We start from the raw sequence: 24,625 nt of genomic DNA on the forward strand, positions 1-24,625 counted from the left end.
AGGAAAGTAAAAAAATAAAGTAATCAAATGAAAAAAAAGCCTCACCCCATTGCAAAGTCAGCTCCTTGTGTTTGACATTTCCCATAATGCTCGGTGGTTGGCATCGTCCAGGAGGCGGGATGAGAGTGCGCACCGTCACCTCACCTGACCACTGCACGAGTGAGTCAACATTAAACACAATGAGCAAACTAAGACCTTACAACATGAATCAGCTGTGGGGATCAGTGAATGATCTTCTCTTACCTGGCTTTGTCCGGCCGCACTGACACAGCTCAGTCTCAGGGAGAAGCTCGTTGCTGATTTTAGATCCTCACACGAATGTTTCCTCTCTGGTCCTCTATAGACAGCCTCCCACTGTCTCTCTGATGAAAGTGAACATGGATTAACTACAGATTCATGTCAAAAGCCCCATCAGGAACATGTCAATACTTTACATACAAGCAAAAGAACAAGAAAAAAGCTAAATAGAAACTACACTCTAAAAATGCTCGATTACAAATGTCGTCCCAACTCAATCGATTAAGAAAACCTAATGGTTTTTACAATTTTAAGTTGATTGAACATAAAATAAAACTAATTAAGCTGTCCCGAAAAACTCAAGAATTGAGTTGTTTCCACTCATTTTGAATAAGTGGTTTGAACAAGCAGCAAAAATATTTTGCTTGAGTGTATACAGCTGTTTTTACTTCATTTAAATGTCACCTTTCATATCATTACATTATACCTAACTAGAATATGCTGATCTGATTTCAAGTAAAAATAGAAACATGTTTACAACTACAAAAATACTCATAATTATATAGATGCTGTTAATATTGTGAACTTTCTAATTAGGAAAAAATTCAGAGTGCATTTAAAAGGATAACTCATGCACAAATGAAACATTTCTCATTATTTACACACCCTCAAGTACAGTAGTTTCAAACCTTTGACTTTCTTTCATCTGTTGGACACAATACATGCTTTAAAAAAAAGCTGCAAACCTGAAAGCATTTACTTCTAGAGTAGGAAATACTACGAAAGTAAATAGTTGCTCGTTGCAAATGTGAATGTGTCAAAAACTAAAGAATTGCTTGTTAACTTTGGAATGAAACACCTGCTCTCCAAAGGGTGGTCATAAATGAAACACAGGTCAATGTCGTGGAGGAATATACAGTAGGTGCCTTGGAACAACAGGTTGAAATTTGATCAAAATACACATACAATTATTAATAAGGCCACATCCATTTCACCCTGCAGCCCAAGACTGATTACTCAATGAAGCTAAGCAGTGCTGAGCCACATGTGAAAACTAGGTCGCTGCCAGAAGTAGTGTTAGTGAGGCCTGCAGGAGGCACTAAACCTGTGGTTTGTGCGAGTCCTAATGCCCCAGTGTAGTGAAAGAAACACTGTCAGTGAGCGCCGTCTTTTGGATGCGACATTAAACCGAGGCCCTGACTCCCTGTGGTCATTAAAAATCTCAAGGCACTTCTCGTAAAGTGTAGGGGTGTAACGTCGATGTCCTGGCCAAATTCCCTCCATTGGCCCTTAACCATCATGGCCTCCCAATCATCCTCATTCACTAAATTGACTGTCTCTCCACTTCACCTACAGCTGGCGTGTCCTGTGGCTGCCAAGTGGATGCTGCACACTGGTGGAGGTGTGGAGAAAAATTTTGTGAATTCCTCTGCGAAGTCTTGTATGTTATTATGAACTCAGGTGTTGAGGATGGCACAGAAAATAATAGGAGAAAGCACACCCTCTTTATAATAGCTATTATAGCCATAACAGTCTGCTAATTTATTTGCAGCTTTTTCTAATGTTTACTATTTAACTATAATAGTTACTATAATGTATACTATTTTTCTATCTTGAGTAAATAATAATAACAATAAAAGATACTACTGATAGTTTATTTACATTTAAACTGTTTATTTACAATGAAAAAATGAACTCTAGAAAAACATATTTAGTAATTTGAGGAATTTCCCTTATTTTCACATCCATATGTTGACAGGTATGTTAAGCGTTGGTGTTTATTGTGTTAAGTGTGTCATTCTTGTCATTTGAAGCACCACCATCTCCAAATGAATTGCCCCAAAGCGGAACTAAACTACAAACATTCTTCAAATTAGCAAATTTTTTGATTGACAGAAAAAAGAAAGTCATAAAGTCTTGGTATATGAAATTTTTATTTTTGCGCCAACTATTCCTTTAAATAAATAAGATTATTTAAATGAGTTAGTAGTATTGGAATAAAAAGGGAAACCTTTAATAATACCTTCATTATTATTACTTTCTGAAATCTCCAGGATGTACGTCAAGTCTCCAGATCCGCCATCATCTTCTGGAGGTTCTGATTTCATCATATAAAAACAGAGAGAAGGGGAAAGGGTGGAAGTGTTATTAAAATGTACAGAAAAGAATCTAAAAGATAAAATGCTTAAAAGATAAAAGTTTTTCCTACCCCACGTCACGCAGAAGCTGTGATATGTTAGTGTGTTAACTGCAGGATTCACAGGGGGTCCGGGTCTCTCTGCGGTCGTCTTACACACAAGCAGAGAACTCGGTGCGCTACGCCACTCGCCACTACATGTGATGAGCTATAGGAGGCAATTGGAGAGATTTTAGAGAATCCCGTGAACAGAAGCATATATTATTTCTGCATTATGTATGTAGTGTGTGTTTTTCAGAAGAAATCACTGCTTTTATTCATAAAAGATACAGTTTGGAGTTTATTGCCATATTAGCTTCTCTGGCTATGTCATGGCAAAAAAAAAAAAAAAACATTAGGTTTACCAGATTTTATAAATATCACTCTTCTATAATTATGAAAATATTTGAACAATAAAAAGTCATCAACAGCAATAAATAATATGTGAGATAAAATACATAATAATAATAATAATAATATTTAAGAAAATCTAGAGCCGTTTTTAAGGTTTATTTTTAATAAAAATTGTACAATTGTGAAAGGATTTACATTTAAAGTCTCTCCAGATAAAAATCTTTGTCTGTTAACTTTAAAAATAGGGCATTTCACAAGTATATGTTTAACAGTTTGGTTCTGGTTGCTTATTCAGAAAAAGTGCATCAAAAAAGGATCAAAAATGACTACAACTTTTTTCATTACAACAAAAACTGCTTTTTAACTGCTTATTTGCTGAAGAATCTTCTAAAAAATGCATCACAGCTTTTACTGTTTATTATTTTTCCAAACTGTGCTGCAAATTGCTTTGTTTTAAATTAAAAGATTAAAAACATGTTTCAACATGATGACAAACAAGATGATGTAGATGTATGTAAAATAATCATACATTGTTCTGAAAACAGATAATTTGAGTTTGATCAGATCAGGCATGTTACAGAAGGAACCATTCAAGATACATTATGAAAATGCACAAAAAACATATGCGCATAACTGAGTAGGATAAACTTTCATTCGAAAAGAAAAGATGCACATAAATTACGATTGAAACACGTTTACCAAACAAATTCCAGTATGCACTTTAAAAAAATCGTTTTATTTTGTTACAAGAGATCTAAGATGATAAAAGTGTGTGTGAATAGACAAGCCAGCAGCCTGAGCACATTGTAAAACATCTGAAATGTAGTTTTGGTGGCCTTGAAAGGCCTTAACCATCTCAGTATTAGTGTTTTTAAATTGTTCATTTCCTCCAGACTTGTCAAGAGCGTCTGTGCTCTGCGTCTTATGCCTTTAAATGCCACTGCGCATTCACTGCATGTCAGTATTGCCATCTGAGGCGTAAGTCATTTATTAAATAAAGAAAAGATTCACGCAGCTTCTCCTACCATAGCAAATTCTGTTTTCACTGTTGATATTTGGCGCCAGATAATCAGTGACGATTTTGTTCGATTTGACTTATTGGGTGGAAACGCTGCTTTATTCGCACGTCCTTTATGCGAAAATCCAGTTTTGCACAAAGTTATTTAGCATTTTTGGATGGAAACATAGCTAGTGTTGATCTCCTTTGTTGATAAAAGGCAATTGAGTAAATCAACCACAAAAGGGAGCCACAAGAGCAAGTTGCATGGCTTTCGCAAAGGATCAAGTCATTGGATTTATAATAAAATGCCACAGAAAGGCAAATTCCATTAACGTAATTGTTCTGTATTGCAACACATTTAAATACTATGCCAGTGTTCCATTCGACATTTATTCTCTAAATCAACATGACTGGTAGTTCCTATTGCGTTGGATTAGGTTTCGCTCTAAAGTGGGAACTAATTAAGCTACCTCAAAAGTCATTTCTAAAAAGTAAAATCATTGCCAGCTAAAACGCATGTGCAATCTCCAATAGTTCTAGGAACTACAAAATATTTTGTCTGATGCAAAAACCTCATTCATTCATTGATTTGTTCATTCATTTTTAGTCCCTTATTTATCAGGGGTCATCACAGCAGAATAAACCGCCAACTATTCCAGCATGTTTTACGAAGTGGATGCCCTTCCACTACTGTACAGGGAAACACCCACACACACTAACTCATAAACCACTATGGCCAATTTACTTTTTCCAATTTACCTATAGCGCATGTCTTTAAACTGTGGGGGAAACCCATGCAGCCGGAGGAAACCCATGCAAACACAGAAGGAACATGCAATCTCCACACAGAAATTCCAACTATCCCAGCCGGAACTCAAATCAGTGACCATCTTGCTGAGTAAGGGGACAGTGCTAACCACTGAGCCACCGCGCAGTGCAACCTAAATAAGTCACATCATTGCAAACCATAATGTAAGTGGATTATCTGACAGGGACTTAAACAGTACATTATTCAGGATTATAGCACTCATTTGCAGTGACCTGAGATGACATGATGGAAAAGCGGATAACTGAGATGACGACTGAAGATTTCAGGAGGCACTTTTGTGTACAGGACAACACGACGTTTGCATTCCCAATCACCAGAAGCATCGCAGGGAGAGACATTTAAATCCTCTCTGAGGGGTGTTTCTCCCTTGACGATGCTAACGCAGTGTTCTTAGCCTTCTCAGAGATTAGACTAAAAGCTTTTAACACGTAGCACCACTGGAAATCAATTCACCTTCCCCCAACAACAACCTCAACAGCTGCAGGATCTGAGAAACCGCTTCAGGTTATCGAAGAAACCAACGTTCATTAGATTATGGCTAATTGCCTGATTAGCAGAGAAGGAAATGAGGAAGCAGAGGTGTTTTGAGAATGCGTGCTAGTTAAACACCAGAATTGTTTGTTTGTGTGTATGCGAATGAATGGAAGCAGAGTATATGTACACATTAAAGACTTTGCATCTCAAATCAGTGCTGGAAAGCTCATTACTCACCCTGAATTTGTACTGTGTGTTCCTTCTCAAGGACTCCACCTTATGGTTCAGCTCCAAACCGCTGTAAACTGCTTGAAAGTCCAGTCCCTGCCAGAAAAACATAATCTTTTAGGTGTCAGAAAGTGAAGTATGGAACAACTATTGACAGGTTTGCTTTCGAGCCCGTCTAAATCATCATTTTACACTTAAAAATACTGCAAACAGAATCAAGTGAAAACAGTGGAAAATTGCTGTGAAAATGAAAATGAAGTGGAAAAAAATAAGCAGCAATTATAAAGCCTAGTACTGCTCCAAACTCGAGCAAATTTCTTTTTGGATGACATCATTAATGCCTCATGCTTTTCAATGGCTATGTTTCAATCTACCTATTTTTTTATTTTTGTTTATTTGCGATTTAATTATATACAAAAAAATTACAATTTCATCAACAAACCCCAACTCACCCCTTTATACATCAGACAACATCTGCCTATTTTTATGCACATTTTAGGATACTGCAAAAAGAAAATAAATAATTAAAAATTTAAAATAAATTAATAATAACAATAATAAATATAGCTGCAAGCAGCAATTATCGGGGCCAAGCAGCCCAGTGGCCACATCATAAACCAGCAAGGCAACAAGCTAAAGAGCAACTGGAAAACTCCATGGAAAAACAGCCTTGGATGAGTTCGTTCAAATAGGTTTTACAAATATTTCAAAATAGCGTAAAAAATTTCATGACGAAAATTACGTCATTGGGTGCGTTTGAATTGGCTTGAGCAAAGGAATCAGGAGAATTTTTGATTGTAGCCCATCCAGTTTAAATTTATAAAGATAAACATAAATGAAATATTGGACAAGTGGTGGCGGTAGAGAGTTTGAATTAGAGTCCAAATGTGTTGTAGTTGAAGATCAAACTGTCCTCTATCAGTGCACCAAAGTTTGCACAAATGCCGCAAGCAGTTGATAGGGCTGCCATTGACTCCCAGAGCAGAAGAAGAAGAGGAAGGATACAATAGTACGGATACAATAGTATAATAATAATGTTGGGTGAAACAAGAAGATGCACATAAATTCTAGAAACATGCATGGGAAAAAAGTGTGCTAGTTGTCTAATATTTTTTCTACGCCATAAAAGGATATGCCTGCCTACAAAAGCAAGACACTATGACAGCAGTTATTATTATAGAGAAAAAAAGAGCTCCTGCTTGCATTATTTTATTATTTCATTCATTCAATTATTTTCCTTCGGCTTAATCAATTATTTATCAGGCGTCGCCACAGCAGAAAGAATCCGCCAACTATTCCAGCATATGTTTTACACAGCGGATGCTCTTCCAGCCGCAACCCAGTACTAGGAAACATCCATACACTCTCACATTCACACACAAACACTATGGCCAATTGTGGGGGAGACCGGAGCACACTTCAGGAAACCCCAACCAACATAGAGAACATGCAAACTCCACACAAAAATGTCAGCTGATCCAGCCAGGACTTAAACCTCAGCGAAATGTATTTTATTATATATAAAAAAAAAGAAATATACAAAAAAAAAAAATAATAATAATAATAATAAAATATATATATATATATATATATATATATGTGTGTGTGTGTGTGTATATGTGTGTGTGTGTGTCATATAATTGTGTTCTCCTACAATTAAAAAAATGCTACATTACCGCAATAACAAAGAAGGAACATTTGTTCCTTAACAATTAGTGGATCAAAAATGACAGCCTCACTAAACAACAAAGAGTGAGATTTCAAATATTTGGATGACGCATCAGACTGCTGTGTGAAACACGACGGCCATTAGTCAGAAGAGTCCATTTACACTGTAGGGAAAGCCAATTAGCCAGAAAATAGCAAGGGAATAAATAAAACAAACATGTCATCCAGTATATTACCCTAACAAAGAGAAAAATATATATATTTGAAAACAGAAAGATAATGCTACAGAAGCTCAGGGGGATTATAGGATGTAGAATGTATGGTAGGGGTGAGTTCAACACCTTGGTCTCATCCTGCATCTCCAGGGTGTACGTGATCATTTCCTCAGCGCTGCAGCTGTTTGGTCGCGTCCACTCTAGTGTAACCCAGGATGATCCAGCCAGAACTAGCCGTGGAGGTAAAGACGTCTGCTGGAGGCTCCCTGTGGTGTAAAATACGACTTCTGTACTGAATCCACTGCAGACAAAAGCAGAAAAAAAAACACTCCATCAAGACTATACTTCATATCTGACTCTCTTCAAAAGCACAAAAAATATTAATTATTTATACTTTCTCCCTCTATGCTGAAACTCACAGCGAGTAGTGCGGATTTTTTTTTTTCTTATTTGCCACACCATTAAACTTAAGGACACCGCAGAGACAACATTTCAATAAATTGTGTACAACCCAAAGCTTGAGGGGTTATAAATGCCATTTTATGATTTATGGCTAAAGACAATCCACTTAAAAAGACAGTATTTCACCTGAACCTCAAAGAAACTATTGAAAACCGTAATATAATGATGGTATCAGACGGAAATATCAAAATACTCATTGACTATTATATTCAATTTCTTCAATTCAATACTTGAACATGAGAAATAACAAAAACACACAGTGTACGTAATACGCAAATGATGTATAAACCAAAGGTACAGGGTTACAGAACTCTTAAAAAGAAGTTTAAAAAAAAAACATTAATAAAAATGAAAAAAAATTCAAATCAAATTAAATTGAAAAAAAACTGTGGGGAGTCAAAGACTTAAAAAAACGAATTAATTAATTAATTAATTTAATCTTATCAACAAAATTGTGGGAAATCAGGGTTTTATGAAATAAAATTTAATAAAAAATTTAAATTAAATTAAAATTGTGGAAACTCAAAGTCTTACAAAATAAAATGAAAAAATAAAAAAATATATATTTAAATTAAAATTGTGGAAATTTAAGGTCTTAAAATAAAATAAAATAAAATTGAATTAATAAATAAAATAAATTAAAATAAAATAGTGGAGAGTCAAAGACCTAAAATTAAAAAAAATAATAATTAAATAAAATAACTGGTTAAACGCCAAGATAAATTTTTATTTATAATGTTTAAAGAGACAAAGAAGCAAACCTGGAGCCAATGTCATTAAGCGCTGCAACTCGAAAAGTGTACCCGACACCAGGGCACAGCCTCAATACTTTGCAGTGTCTCTGGGGTACGACACAATATTCACGGAAAATGCTGTTCTTTTTCCCCTGGAAAAAAAAGCAGCAAGGATGCGGTCAGCAGTGACAAAGAGGACAGCAACATGCATAAAAAAGTCAGCGAGAGTCGCACACTGTGTCAAAAGAACAGGACACACTTGACATGAAAAGAACAACAACAAGAGCACAACTGCTGCTGGAAGCTGTGCTAATTGTCACAACAACACGCACAAGAATTGATTTAAAGTTCAAGGCAGAGCCTTTCTAAATGATTTCTGCGGGGAAGAAACAGAAGCTTCAGACATTTCTGGAGCGGCAGAGAGTTTTAATGAACTCTTAATGAGACAGAAAAGCTTTGAGTAAATAAAACCACCAAAGCAGACAGTCTCTAGCATAAAGCATCTCTCAACTCTGGCATAAAGCATCACATCTCGTGCAACAGGGATAGGAAAAAAACAGCACAGTAATAGCAAAAAGGAAGACAAATAATGAACTAAATGGAGAGGAAATGAGGGAGAGAGACAGAGAAATCAAGTGGGTGGTTCATGGGTAGACCAGACATGGGTAGATCAGATATATATAAAAGTATAAAATGTGTATATTTTGAAGTGGATAAAAAAGTTAATCCAAATTCTCCTAAGACTAGAATGGGCATTGTTCAATACATATTTTTACCTACTTGATTAAAGATTTTGATCCACTTCAAAATTGTATTTTTCTGTAGGGTATTTTGAGGACAAAAATACATACCTCATCCCATTCCACAATGTAATTGTTGATTTTTGAGCCATTGTCTGCTGGAGGCTGAAATAAAAAAATATTTATTTTAATATAAAAAACAAATAATTATTATTTAACAAATACAACTACATTTACACCACAATTCAAAATTTTAGATTGAGTTATTTAAAAAAATGATTTGGCTGCATTTACAGGTATGTGCCAAAAAATTGGAATATCGATGGAAAATCCATTTGTTTCAAACATTTCTTTCAAAAAGTGAAACTTGTGTGCTATATTAGTTTACTACACATATAGTGAAATGTTTCAAGCTTTCATTTGTTTCAATTTGAATGATTATGGAGTAAAGATGAAAAAAATAAAAACTCAAATCCAGTATTTCTCAAAATGTGAATATCATGACAAAGTTCAACTATGTAGGTTCCATGTGTCTCAATCCATTTCGCTAATTAATGCAAAGCCTTGAAACTGTCTCAGTCTGGCTTAGTAGGCTTTAGAATCATGGGGAAGACTGACTTGATGGTTGTATAGAAGACCAAAACTGTAACCCTCTATAACACAGGTGTCAAACTCAATTTCAAAAGGGCCGCAGCTCTGCACAGTTTAGTTCCAACCCTAATTAAACGCACCTGATCAAACTAATTGAGTCCTTCAGGCTTGTTTGAAACCTACAGATGTAGGAAGTGTGTTGGAGCAGGGTTGGAACTAAACTGTGCAGGGCTTCGGCCCTCCAGGAATTGAGTTTGACACCCCTGCTCTATAAGGAGGAAAAGTCTCAAAAGGCAATGGCGAAAGAAGCTGGATGCTCAGTGAGCAGAGAAAGGGAAAAATGTGAGTGCAAAAGGTGCACAAGTATGAACGCAGCCTTGAGAGAATTGTCAAGCAAGGGCGACTGAGGCTGGTGTCAGAGCATCCAGAACCACCACATACAGACATCTGCATGACTCGGGCTACAGCTGTAGAATACCACGTGTTAAGCCTCTCCTGAACCAAAAAACAATGTTAGAAGTCTCTGTGCTGGGCTAAAGGGAAAAAGTACTGCTCTGTACTGCCAGTGGTCCGAATTTCTCTTTTCAAATGAAAGCAAATTTTGTATTTCATTTGGAAATCAAGACCTCAGAGTCTGGAGGAAGAGCGGAGCAACACAAAAGTCAAGTCTAATTTTGTATTATAAATTTAGTCAACCCAGCTTGACCCAGGACGTTTTAGAGTGCTTCATGCTTTCTGCTGCCAACAAGCTTTTTGGATGATGATGATTTTATTTTCCAGCAGGACTTAAACCAGGTACTGGAAGCTTCGGCACTGTGTCTTGGTTTCAAGGACCATTGTCTCCCTGTTCTGAACTGGTCTGGAAACTTACCTGACTTAAACCCAATTGAACATCTATGGGCTATTGTCACGAGAAAGATGAGGGAACAGAGACCCCAAAATGCAGACGAGGTGAAGGCTGATATCAAAGCAACTTGGGCTACCATAACACCTCAGCTGTGTCAAAGGCTGATCTCCTCCATTCCACACTGACTTCATGCTGTAATTAGTGCAAAAGTAGGCCAAACACAGTACTGAGGACTTTAAGATCCTTTTCTTATTGGTCAAATGAAATATTCTAGTTTTGAGAAATCCTGGATTTGAGTTTTTTTCATTTTTAATCCATAATCATTCAAACAGAAACAAATGAAGGCTTGAAATACTTCGCTTTTATGTGTGGTGAACTAATATAACACACATTTCACTCTTTGAACAAATTATTGAAATAAACTTTTCCTCGATATTCTACTTTTTTGGCACATACCTGTATTTGTTCAAAAATACAGTCATATTTGAAATTCAATTATAATAATACAATTTGAGAAACATCTGTATTCTTTTTTTTGTAACTGTAAGAGTCTTAACAATCAACCATGAACAGCGATTGTTTAAACTAAAAAGTTTACATTATAGTATTTAATTATTGTTATTTGTAGCGTTAACATTTTAATGGCGCAATTCAGTCAGGCATACCTTCCACTGTAGTGTGAGGGAGCTCTTGCTGCGATGGGACAGTCTGGGAGGAAGAGGGATATCAGGAGGGGCACATTGGGTAGTGAAGGCCCTCACATCCGAACTGGGACCCTTTACTGAGTTACAAACTGTGCTTACTCTGAAAACACACACACATACAGACAGAAAGACAGACAGACGGACGGACAGACAGACAGACAGACAGACAGTTTTGTTTTTATGAATTGGGGGACATTATAAAGGTTTCTATTGCATTTATACTGTACAAAAAGTATAATTGATATTTCTATCACCCTACCCCTAAACTCAACCCTCACAGAAAACTGTTTTACCTGCTGAAAAAAAGTTTTTTTGAAAAATTAAGACATCAGCAATGTTTTCATAATTCACCATCTTCTTGAAATACCAGTGTCATACTGTGTTGTTATAAAAAAAGATGTCCTGATGTGTCATAAAAACACGTACACACAGTAAGAATTTCCAAATTAGAGAAGATTTAACATTTAGGAAAAAAATGTAAATCAAATGCAAGTCTCATTCATCAATCCAAGTCAAAGGCTACCAGCGCAGAGAATCAACAAAACATGAACAAGACAAAAAAAAAGTGGTTCCTGGCGATATATTAATATCAAATAAAGCAAAATAAACTGTCTGGGCAAGAAATGTTATCTATAACATCACATTTATTCAACAACCGTGAAGTTCATAAGACTTTATAGTCTTATGTATATTAATTAAGTGTAGCCTATATACTGTATAAGGTTTTTTTTTTCACCAGGGAAAGAATTCTTTGGTCATCCACCACAGTTGTTTTCAGTGGTCTTTTGGTGTTTCTGAGCTCACTGGTGCATTTCTTCTTTTTAAGAAATTTTCAAACAGCTATTTTGGCTAATGTTTTTGCTATCTCCCTGATGGGTTTATTAAGATTTTTCAGCCTAATGATGGCTTGCTTCACTGATAGTGACAGCTCTTTGGATGCAACAGATTCTTAATGCAAATAGCACACTTGAAATGAACTCTGGATCTTTTACCTGCTCCTTGTAATTGGAATAATGAGAGAAAAACACACACCTGGCCATGGAACAGCTGAGAAGCAAATTGTCCCAGTAGTTTTGCTCCCTTAAGAAGTGGGAGGCACAAATCTAAACTGTTGTAATTCATACACCGTTCACCTTATTTGGATGTAAATACCCTCAAATTAAAGCCGGCAATCTGAAGTTAACACACATCTTTTTTCATTGTAAATCATTTGTGTTGATGTATAGAGCAAAAAATGTTAGAACTGTGTTGATGTCTTAATATTTAAGGACCTGACTGTGTATATACACTACCGGTGCAAAGTTTGGGGTCAAATTTTTTTTTTTAATGTTTTTTTTAAAGAAAATCATTCTGTTCATCAAGGCTTCATTTTTTAAATGTAAAAAATTTTTTTTTAAATGTTAAATACTTTTAAATAACTGCTTCTTTATTTTATGTAGTTTCAAATGAAATTATTGATCCAGTCATTACTGCTTTTATTACTATTACTATTAATAATATTTATATTATTATTATTATTATTATTATTATTATTATTATTAATAATTATTAATAATAATTAATTAAAAATAATAGTTACAATAATTAATATTAGAGTGATTTCTGAAGGATTATGTAACTGAAGACTGGAGTAATGAAGCTGAAAATTCATCTTTAAAATCACTGGAATAAATGATTAAATTTAATTATTTATTATTTTTGAACAGTTATTTTATAGTGCAATAACATTTCACAATTTGTACTTTTGTATTCTTGATTAAATAAAGGCAGTTTTAGTGAGCCGGAGAAGCTTAATTTAATACATTTAAAAATTGTACTGACCCTAATTTTTTACAAGTTTATTATAATTTTATCATAAGTTTATTATAAATTTTTCCTCTTAAAGAGCTGGTAGCCGCTGACATTTTAATTCTGCAGTTGCAGCTTTAATACTGAACAAACAAAATATTCCCCTGAACATTGTATGGTAAGAGGATGGATAAATTAACTATATAATAAAATAACTTAAGTAAATTTTTTAATTAAATCACTTCAAGTTAACCAATAATCCCCATTAAACACATTTATCTTTAATTTTGTCGTTCAGATATCAGTTCATTCATCTCTTTATAACACTAATGAAATGCAAAGCACTCAGTTAATGGAGAGTTTCACCTCATTTGTAAGAAGCTTTAGTTAAAAGTATGCACTTAATGAATAAATGCAAAAGTAATGCACTAATCTCACCGGACGTGATAGTCTGTGGCTGGTCTGAGGTCAGTGAGAGTGTGCTGGAGCTCCTCGCCACTGAAACAAACACAGACAGTCTGTTTATAGAAGTGAATTACCTTTAAAAAAAACTTCAATAATAGCCTCTGTACACTCCGAAACAAGCAGCAGTCGTACATGAGGAGCATTATCCACATGAGCAAAATGAAAATGTTATTTAACTATACAAATGAATGTAAACAAATAGCTAAATTAAGGAGCAAAAAGCACATAGATCAAATAAATGATCGGTCTAGACTTTGTGCCAGAAGTGAAGAACATGATGTTTAAAAAGGCCTTACCTGTAGACAACTTTATATTTCCCATCACGACTTTTGTCCTTGAGCTGGAGCTCGTAACTACAGGATGGGACTCGTCCAGGAGACCCCGATACGGAAATTGAAGACCATGACACAAGCGCAGAATGGGACTGCAAATTAGACACCTGAGGGGTCAAAATAAAGACATTTTTAAGAAAAACAACCACTTCTAAATCAAAATCCAATTAAATAAAATGAAAAAAATAAAAATTTATAAAAATTAATTTTTGTTAACTAAAATCTCACAGAAAAAATATATCTTTAGTTATTTTTATTTAAATAAGAGTTAAAATAAAATAAAATAAAATTGTGGGGACTTAAAGTCTTAAAAAGTATAAAAACCACAAAAAAAGTGAATTGTGGGGACTTAAAGTCCTTAAAAAAATAAAAAATAACAATAAAACAAAATTAAATTAAATTGTGGGGACTCAAAGGCTTAAAAAAATTAATAAATAAAATAAAACAGTGAATTGTGGAGACTCAAAGTCCTTAAAAAAACTATTAATAAAAAATAAACCATAAACTGTGGGGACTTAAGGGAAACAAGTATAAGTATAATTTTAGTTTTTTTAAGAGTTTAATTAAAAATTTTATATAAGGGGCTAGAAGAAGATTAAACTTTAATAAAAAAAAAACTCAATGGTACAAAATAAAGCAAATTCCTTTTTTTTTTTTAAACTAATTTATTAAAATATATATATATATTTTAAAATAAGTCTTTTCGGCGTGATGTTTCAATGCAACAAATGCCAAGAAAAGGTTTACTCAAATAATGTATTCTTCACAATTGTATTTAGCAATTCTTAAAGACTTAAATTCCTCTTACTGCACTTTCAAAATAATCAACAAACTTTTGAATAAAACTTAACATTAAAATACAATTAACATTATTTTTGTTTATGAGAGGTATTAAGAACACTGTCCCCATAGGTGACCAATATTTGTGTAAGATTCCTCTTGTGACATGCAAAATAGACTATAACAAGGAACTGCCTTGAAGACTCAACGTTGAAACATAAGCAGTGGTTTGAGATAATTGAAGAAATTCGAGTGGAAAAGTGACATTTATGTTCAGGATAAAACTGACATTTTCAGGAAGAGTAGGGAAAATGGTTGATCTATAGGTAATATAAAGACATCCCCATTTAAGTGAATTGTAATTCGAAGAGATATAGCAATCGTACACATTTGGCTTTTTTCCCCCCTCTTACTCTACATGCAAGATTATGTCATGTATATACACTCACTGGCCAGGTACACCTTACATGGTACACCTGTGCAACTGCTAGTTAATGCAAATTTAATCAGTCAATTACATGACAGCAACTCAATGCATTTAGGGACGATCATAACAATCTGCGGCAGTTCAAACTAAGCATCAAAATGGGGAAGAAAGGTGATTTTATAAAGTGTGAATCATCTCAGACAGGTTTCTTGAACATGACAATGAGTTCACCGTACTCAAATGGCCTCCACAGTCACCAGCTCTCAATCCAATAGAGCACCTTTGGGATGTGGTGGAAATTCGCATCATGGATGTGCAGCCGACAAATATGCAGCAACTGCGTGATGTTATCATAAAAATATGGACCAAAATCTCTGAGGAATATTTCTAGTACCTTATTGAAACTATACCCAGAGGATTAAGGCAGTTCTGAAGGCAAAAGGTGGCTCAACCTGGTACTAGTGAGGTGTACCTAATAAAGTGGCCAGTAAGTGTATATATATTTAAATCAGAATTTTAAAAAGGCAGTACAACAACGGTGAAACATACTACATTAGACAGCTGAGAAGCCACAGACTGAAGAAACACAGATTTAAGTTGTTATAAAACATAAACGAAAAAAGCAATACCAGTTAAACTAAAGCAATTTTCATTAAAAAAACCCTGGGAGAAGATGAACGCAAATAACAGGGAAACCACTAAAGACGGCAGACCGTTTGAATTCTAATTTATGATGTCTCTCCGGTACATCAATAAACGTAGGCAGCTGTAAATAGAAGTTCATTCGGGTGCCAAGGCTACAGCAGGCTCGTCCTCAGTGAATGAAGCATGACGAGTCATTCACAAAACAAAAAACATCTGTGTCTAAAGACGCTTCAGCCATCGCAAACCAGACTATTTACATGACACTTCCTCGTCTGCATCCAAACGAAGCCATTTTGAGTTAGCGGCAAATGAAAAAAAGACCTACAAGGAGGAGTATCTTCTTCACAAACATCTTTGAGCAAGATGATCATGACGAAAGACTGCAAAAAAAGCTTCATTTATCAAACTGGAACACCACTGTGCCAATCAGCAGAGTACGAAACCAAAACAGCTTCTTCTGCAGAATATAAATGAGCTTTTAGGGTGGGAGAATAACAGAAAGAAGCACAACTAAAGCTGCTTAGCCTGTTAGATTTATTACACTCGAAAACACAATACAACTATAAAAACAAAGGAAAATTACTCAATAAATTAATATATGTATATCATCTTTACAGTTAAGTCAGAATTAGTAGCCCCCCTATATATCCCCCCACCCCACCCCACAATTTTCTATTGAAGGAAGATTTGTTTCAACACATTTCTAAAGATAATTGTTTTAATAACCAATTTTTAATAATGATTTTTTTTTTATCTTTGCCATGATGACAGTACATAATATTTTACTAGATATTTATCAAGACACTGGTATTCAGCTTAAAGTGACATTTAATGGGCACCTATGATGAAAATGAACTTGTGTAAGCTGTTTGGACAGAACTGTGTGTAGGTATAGTGAATCCACAGTCATATTAGAGTGATAGAAACACAATAAGTTTAATTTTTTAATTTCCTGACGTTAAAACACAATCAAATTCCAGTGATTTGGAGGCCCACCACAAAGTGACATAGGAGTACGGTTTCCCCACCCACTGAATTAATTGATAGGTACCATGTTTCTATAATAAAATGTATACACATATCCACGGAACATTTATTGGCAAAGAAACTGTGATAAAAATATCTGTTCTAACTCTCTGTGACTTTTAGAAGTTAAAAATGTTTATAAAACAGAGCACATTTGTAATAAAGACAGTAAGTAAAATTCCAAGGTAAATCTTAACCGCTTCAATCACCACAGCCTTATGGTGTCAGTAAACATGCATATAAATGTGTGTGTGGGTGTGTATGTATTGCAAACAGCATTTATGTGGGACTCATCGTTTCAGAAAGGCTTGAAAAAACTCCACCACAAATAAATCAAATAAACTTATTTAGTATTTTAGACTAAAGAGCTGTATTTCAGTTTCATTCAAGTCTGTCTCTATCACTGACTGCTATTTATCTGCTGTAACACATGATGAGAAGCAGACACACATGTGGGAACAGGTTGTGGGGAGAAGCAGCTCATTTGCATTTAAAGCTACAGGCTACCACACCAAAATGGGAAGATTCTATGCTATAACAAATAGTATTTTGAGCTGAAACTTTACAGACACATACTCGAGACACCAAAAGCTTGTCTTACATCTCGTAAATAGTGGTAAAATAGATGCCCTTTAAAGGCTTAGTTAGGTTAATTATGCAAGTTAGGGTAATTAGGCAAGTGATTGTATAACGATGGTTGGTTCTGCAGACAATTAAATAAAAATAGTGCCTAAGGGGGCTAGTAAAATTGATCTTAAAATGATTTAAAAAAAATTAAAAACTGACTTTATTCCAGCTGAAATAAAACAAATAAGATTTTCTACAGAAGAAAAAAAAATTATAGGAAATACTGTGAAATGTCCTTGCTCTGTTAAACATCATTTGGGAAACATTTGGAAAAAGAAAAAAAAAAAGAAAAAAAGCAACAACATGAATGATAAAAATGGAAATAATTAAATGTATATGTAATGTCAATGTCAATTTCATTTATATAGCACTATTAAACACAACCAAAGGTTGACCAATGTGAAATTTTCACTAATAAAATGGCAAATCAAAGAGTTAAGTTTTCAACCTAGATTTTAAAACAGAGATGATACAGAGGGGCAGAGCATTCCACAATCTAAGATCTGCTACTGCGAAAGCATGGTCACCCCTGCACTTCAGCCTTGACTTACAGTAGGAATGCATAATAATCTCTGGTTTAATGACCAAAGAGACCAATCAGGCTGATGTTGTCAACAGATCTGACAGATAACAAGGTGACAAGCCATTTAGTAATATAAAATCCATGAGAAGGATTTTAAAAGTGACATGATAGTGCACAGGCAACCAGTGCAAAGAACATAAGACTGGTGTGATGTGGTCATGATTTTTTAAAATCCTTGCAGCAGCATTTTGAACTAACTGAAGACAGGATATTTGTAAGACTAATCCCAAAATATAGTGAGTTACAATGAATATTTTTTTTCAGTTTTTTAGCTAGAATAGGTTTGACTGTTGTTAAGAGTCGAAACTAAAAAGCAGGATTTGACCACTGCATTTATCTGTTTATCAAAACTCAAGCCATCATCAAAAATAACACCCAGATTTTTCTATCTGAGTGAACATAAATATACATAAGCAAAATTATTTGAATACAATTCAATCAAATAAATCCAATTTTACAAGAAGGCAATTCATTCTTTATAAAAATTATTACTTGGATCTGGAAAACAAAGAGCTCAAATATAAAGATTGGATTCTTTTCCCATGCTAATGTTCTGACACACTTATCAGTTGTTTACTTCTATTTGCTATTTATTTTTCTACAGAACAGTTCACTGCGTTTCTGCAGGGGTCAGATTGACCTTGTACAGAAAAACATTACTATACTGAAGAAATGGTGTTTGTCTGAGAAATGGTTGATTGCTTTGTGACAAAAATGAGTTAAAATTGTAATCTAATTTAATAAGAATAGGTTAGAGGAACATGGAGGCAATTAAGACAAATAGCTTTATACAAAATAGAGGCTTGGGGTAAAAATATATACATGTAAATTAACTGCACTGAATAATATACATTAACCCAAAGTGCACCTAAATGTTTCAAAAGCAATAACAAACAATATTAATCTTAACTCAATTTAGATTGATATTTCTTTTCATATTTGCGTTTGCACTCATTAATTTCCTTATTGTTCAAAATATTTTAAGATTAAAATAAATAAATCAGTAGTGCATCAAATGAGTCTTGGAAAAATGAGCAAAACAACGAGATGCCAAAACATTTAAATGTTGAAAGTATTTCTCAAAGTGGAATATATACATACTGCATACAGTCAGCAAAACACTCCTCTCTTTACTATTTCTTCTGCTAACAGAGACGTTTTAAATCACTTATCAAATATCATTCTTAAGGTAAATATAATATTAATTTTAACATGGGTTACATCGTGTCCAAACTACACACAATGCAGCAATGTGACACGATAAAAGCTATCCTTTTCATGTTAAAATCAGTGAAATTGCGACAGAGAAGTGCAAAATACCTTTTTTTTTTAAACGGTTTCTTTGCTCTGGGGATGAAAAAAAATGTCTCAAAGACATATAAACCCAACTTGAGTCTCATCTCGTAATCAGATTATCACAGTGAAACCTAGACTCTTTTGACTGCGAAACTACCTACAGTAGCAACAATCAAGAATACCCTATAACTTTATATTCGCTTGAATTATTAATAAATGTGCTTACACTTTACAACAAGGTTTCATTAGGTAATGTTAGTTAACACATCGACTAAAATGAGCCTAAATTAAACAATTAAACAAAAATAAACTATCAATTCAATCAATGTATATACTGTACAGTCTTATTAATTTCAACTCCTGCAAAATAACATCCTATTTTGAACATGTGTGATGTATTCTTACTGAATGAATGTCCTAAAGATTACATAATAGTGCAGCAGGGAGTTGAAAAACATATTGATGCGAGTAATCAATGATGGACTGATGAAGAACTGCTGCCCTCTCCTGAACATTAATGGAAGTGCTTTACTCTGAACGCATCTAAAAACCATCCTCACATATCTCTCGTCCTGAGTGCTCCACATGTGTGAAGCAGGTATTGGCAGTTAGGATGTTGCAAAGGTATTCTTGATGATTGCTAGGGGATTCTCTATAATAATCAGATTACTAGATAAGTCTGGACTGGTGAAGATACATGTCTTATGTCTGAAAATATTTTTCATTCCCAGAGTAACGAATAGTAAATTCTAAATAACTGTTTTATTGTATTTCTTCTTCTTCTTAATAATAATAATATTAATATTAATAATAATAAATACTATCATTAATATATATATATATATATATATATATATATATATATATATATATATATATATATATATATATATATATATATAAATAATAAATAATAATAATAAATTATTATTTTTATATTAATATTTATATAATATTAATAATAAATACTATCATTAATATATATATATATATATATATATATATATATATATATATATATATATATATATATATATATATATATATGTTATATGATTTTCTATGACTGATCAGGGGCCTGTTTCAGAAAGGAGGTTAACTGAAAACTCAGAGTATTTTAACCCTGAAATGAGAGAAACTCTGGGTTTTCCGTTTCAAAATGGCAGGTTTGTTAAACTCGAGAAAGCAGGGTAAGTCAAGCCTGTTTCTGAAAGAGAGGTAACTTTAACTCAGAGTCAGTTACTGTGGTAACTTACTCTGTGAATCTAACCTGGTCAGAAGCAGGTTTTATTCTCTAAACTCAGAGTTTCTGTCGGTCTCCTCCCCTTTTTTAAAGATGAAGCGGTATTTCTCGCCTTAGCCTTACGTTTCCACCCACCTATTTTTATGCTTATTTTGGATACGTGCATAAAAACGATTGATAGAAACGTCATGATGCACATAACTTTTTAAAATATGTATAAAAAACGCGCATAACTGAGTAGCATAAACTTTTATTCGATCGAAAATGTGCGCATAATCTACGATGGAATCACTTTTACTGAACAAATTACAGTATGTACATTAAAAAAAAGATCATGATCATATGATAATGAAAATGTGTGTAAATGGACAAACAGCAGGCTGAGCACACTGTAACATGTCTTAAATATTGTTTTAGTCATTCTAAAATGCCTTAACTGTTTCAGTATTAGTGTATATTATTAATTACCTCCGAACGTCTAGTGTGTGTCAAGAGTCTCCGCGTCTCATGGCTTCAGACGCCCCCACGTGTTCATTGTGTTTCAGCATTGTCTTCTGACATCGAGGCGCAAGTACATTAATTAGGCTAAATAAAGAATTAATTGACGCAGCTTCTTCTACCACAGTAAATTCTGTTTTTACTGTTGATATTTGGTGCCAGTTTAATCAGGAAGTGACCATTTTTTTCTCTTTGACTCGTTGGATGGAATTTTATTCGCATCTTCTATGCAATATTCCAGTTTTGCACATAAATATATGTAATATATTTGGATGGAAAATAGCTATTGCCTACATTTTTGTCACAGAAGAACTGTACTAGAATGGCTTATCCTTTTTTAATAAATAATTAAATTAAATTCACCTTCGACATGCACTGTAACTAGATTAATGGGATTATTATTCTTTCTAAAAATAATTTTTAGTACTGCTTACCTTCTAAATTTTATATTAACCTCTATCACTTGATCAATAAAAAAGGCAGACACAAGTGCACTGTTAAATCATTTAAAACTAATAAATGTATAAAAGAAAGTTTAGAAAAAAAATATAAACGTCACAAATTTCATTACTTATTTTATTATACTTAAATATTTAAATACTTAAAAAGTGAAATTAGGCATTAACTTGAGCAGCTGTTTTCCCACGCTCACTGTCTCTTCTTCACTGATGGTTGCTTCTTTTCAAATATATACAGTCATATTTGCTATAACTTTGCATGAGAACATCAAGTTCAGCCGGAGAAAGAAATGGTGATCTCTTTTATAAGATATTGCCATAGTCACTCGTAATGTCTGCGCTCCATTGATAATGCCTTTTTATAGTCACGGTGTGCGCGCTTAACTCTGAGTTGGTCTACTCGAAGTTGATTGACCCAACTCAGATCAGCTGTTCTGAAACCGAAAACTCTGAGTTTTTAATCTCTCGGTAAATCAACTCAGAGTTCAAGTTTAAACTCTGAGTTGTTTGAACCTCCTTACTGAAACAGGCCCCAGATCTGAATAATACTAAATAAAAAATATTAATATTATTATTATTATTATTATTAATAATGATGATAATAAATATAATCTAATCTCTAATTCTAATTCTATAATCTAATTTCCTCTTATTCTTACAAATAATAATAATAATCTGAACTCAATTTATATTGATATTTCTTTTGATACTTCTTAAATAAGTAATAAAGTATCATATTGATACTTATTCAATGTTTTATTGTTCAAAATATTTTTAAAATAAATAAATCAGTAGTGCAACAAATTTTTCTGTGGAAGAATGTTCAAAAGATGCCAAAAAAAAGAAAAAAAAAGAAAGAAAAATCAAACGTTTTTTTTTTAACATAATGCTGCAAAATGTTTAAATATAAATAGTGGGTTTTTTTTTAAACGTTAACCAATTTGTTCATATTCCCAATGCAATGTCATGTAATATTTGCCTCAGCAAGCCATAAAACATTTATGAGGTGATAATCCTGCAGGACAAATAAAACAATCCCAACCAGAAGCATGAAATTAAAACGTGAGTGTTTGCTAGATTCGCTGGATCGTCTTGTTGTAGAGAAGATTTCCGAGACGGGGCTTTTTTTGGCTTATTATTATTATTTTTTAAATCACCCACCTGAGGCTTGTCCATTCCTGATGGCACAGCCTGAACTCGTCTCGCTTCCACATCGTGATCTGCACACAAAACACATCAAATGCAGCCGATCAGTCATAAATCATTTCATGTGTGTCTGTGTGAGTGTGTCTAACATCTTCATGCAGCTTTAGAAAGAGACAGAAAGACAGAGCACACAAAATGAGCATCAGCAGATCTGGGGCATTATCTGATGGATGCTTCATAGGTCTGGCTGTTACAGGGCCCGAGGGGCTCCTGCAATGAGTCATGATCCCTGCAATGAAGTCAACACGACCCCAAACTGACCTCCAGGGTTTTCCCCCCAAAACAAGATGCTGCTGGGATTGAGAGATGGAGGATGTTTTCAGTGGAATCTTGATTTTAATTGAGGTAGGACGAGGGGAAGGATGGAAAAAATGAGAGACTCCGAGCCATATATGGATTAAATATGAGACAAAATAGGGTCAGAGTGGTCCTGAATTACTCATCAGATATGAATGAGTCATGATAGCATTGAAAAACAATTTGAAGTAAAACACGGTGAAACTGCAAATTATATTTATCAGTAAAAAGCTTTGAACAGTAATAAAGGTTTATCAATGAAAACAATTCTGCTAACATTTTTTTCCCAAAACGACAACTTCACATGTGACCGTTTAGAAATAAATAATTATTAAAAGATAAACGTGAGACTTTAAATGACATATTAAATGATTTAACGTGCTAGTGTTTGTAAAAAATTCTGAATAATTTAGCAGAACAATAACATTATTTGCACACCTACACTACCTGACAGAAGTCTTGTCGTGGATCTCAGTTGTAAGAGCAACAAATAATAACTTGATTTCTAGTTGATCATTTGGAAAAGTAGCAGAAGGTAGATTTTTCTGAAGAATCATCTGTTAAACTGCATCCCAATCATCACAACTACTGCAGCAGACTTATTGGAACCAGCATGGACCCAAGATTCTCACAGAAATCAGTCAAGTTTGGTGAAGGAAAAATCATGGTTTGGGGTTACATTCAGTATGGGGGTGTGCAAAAGATCTGCAGAGTGGATGGCATCATCAACAGCCTGAGGTATCAAGACATTTGTGCTGCCCATTACATTACAAACCACAGGAAAGGGCAAGTTCTCTAACAGGATAGCGCTTCTTTTCATACTTCAACCTCCACATCAAAGTTCCTAAAAGCAAATAAGGTCAAGGTGCTGCAGGATTGGCCAACCCAGTCACCAGACATGAACATTATTGAGCATGTCTGGGTTAAGTTGAATAAGGAGACATTGAAGAAGAATCCAAAGAATCTTGATTTTTTTTTTTTCACTCTCCTATTGGTGAAGTTTTTTTTCCCTCTCCGCTGTCGCCACTGACCTGCATGGTTCAGGATCTGAAAAGCTACTCATCGATGAATTTGCTCTTCAGTGTTTGGACTCTCAATAATGACTTCAAACCACACTGAACTAATCTGAACTGAACTTAAACACTAAAAACTGAACTACCCTGATCCAGTTACTATGGCCATTTATGTGAAGCTGCTTTGACACAATCTTCATTGTAAAAGCGCTATACAAATAAAGCTGAATTGAATTGAATTGATGAACTCTGGGAGTCCTGCAAGAACGCATCCTTTGCCATTCCTTTTGCCTCCTTTATTAATAAGTTATTTGAGTCATTGCAGAGATGTATGGATGCAGTATGGATGCAGTCCTACAAGCTCATACACAATAATAATTCTTTTTCCACTGCACCATGACTTTATATTCTATACTCTACATTATTTCTGTTCAATGACAAGACATTTTGTATAAGCAAAGTCAGACCTTACTGTCCTAATGAAATAATTAAAAATTAAGGCGTGATCATACTTTTCTTTGGTAACATATGCGTAATCTAGTGGCCTTCGCCTTCATATAAGCCACTTCTGATACCAAATGATCAACTAGAAGTCAAGTTATTATTTTTTGTTCCTAAAACTTCAATAGCCTGACAAGACTTTTGTCAGGTAGTGCATACATATAGATCCAGTTTGTTTGAA

At 34.1% G+C, this 24,625-nt stretch overlaps 1 protein-coding gene across 2 annotated transcripts in view; it reads right to left on the bottom strand.

Moving 5' to 3' along the window:
• Positions 1–24,625, bottom strand: part of fndc3bb (fibronectin type III domain containing 3Bb) — a 136,550-nt gene that overhangs the window by 34,784 nt on the left and 77,141 nt on the right. For both annotated transcript variants that reach the window (XM_087309644.1, XM_087309645.1), the window contains exons 7-18: positions 22,589–22,647; positions 13,809–13,951; positions 13,486–13,545; positions 11,221–11,359; positions 9,229–9,282; positions 8,405–8,529; positions 7,308–7,482; positions 5,308–5,394; positions 2,447–2,582; positions 2,261–2,335; positions 244–362; positions 46–151 (exon numbers count right to left, since the gene is read on the bottom strand). In XM_087309644.1, coding sequence (XP_087165770.1) covers positions 46–151; positions 244–362; positions 2,261–2,335; positions 2,447–2,582; positions 5,308–5,394; positions 7,308–7,482; positions 8,405–8,529; positions 9,229–9,282; positions 11,221–11,359; positions 13,486–13,545; positions 13,809–13,951; positions 22,589–22,647 — 1,278 coding nt within the window. The remainder of the gene's footprint in view (positions 1–45; positions 152–243; positions 363–2,260; positions 2,336–2,446; positions 2,583–5,307; positions 5,395–7,307; positions 7,483–8,404; positions 8,530–9,228; positions 9,283–11,220; positions 11,360–13,485; positions 13,546–13,808; positions 13,952–22,588; positions 22,648–24,625) is intronic.

The sequence above is a fragment of the Danio rerio genome, chromosome 24 (genome assembly GCF_052040795.2).
Source record: "Danio rerio strain M-AB ecotype USA chromosome 24, GRCz13ab, whole genome shotgun sequence".
NCBI lineage: Eukaryota > Metazoa > Chordata > Actinopteri > Cypriniformes > Danionidae > Danio > Danio rerio.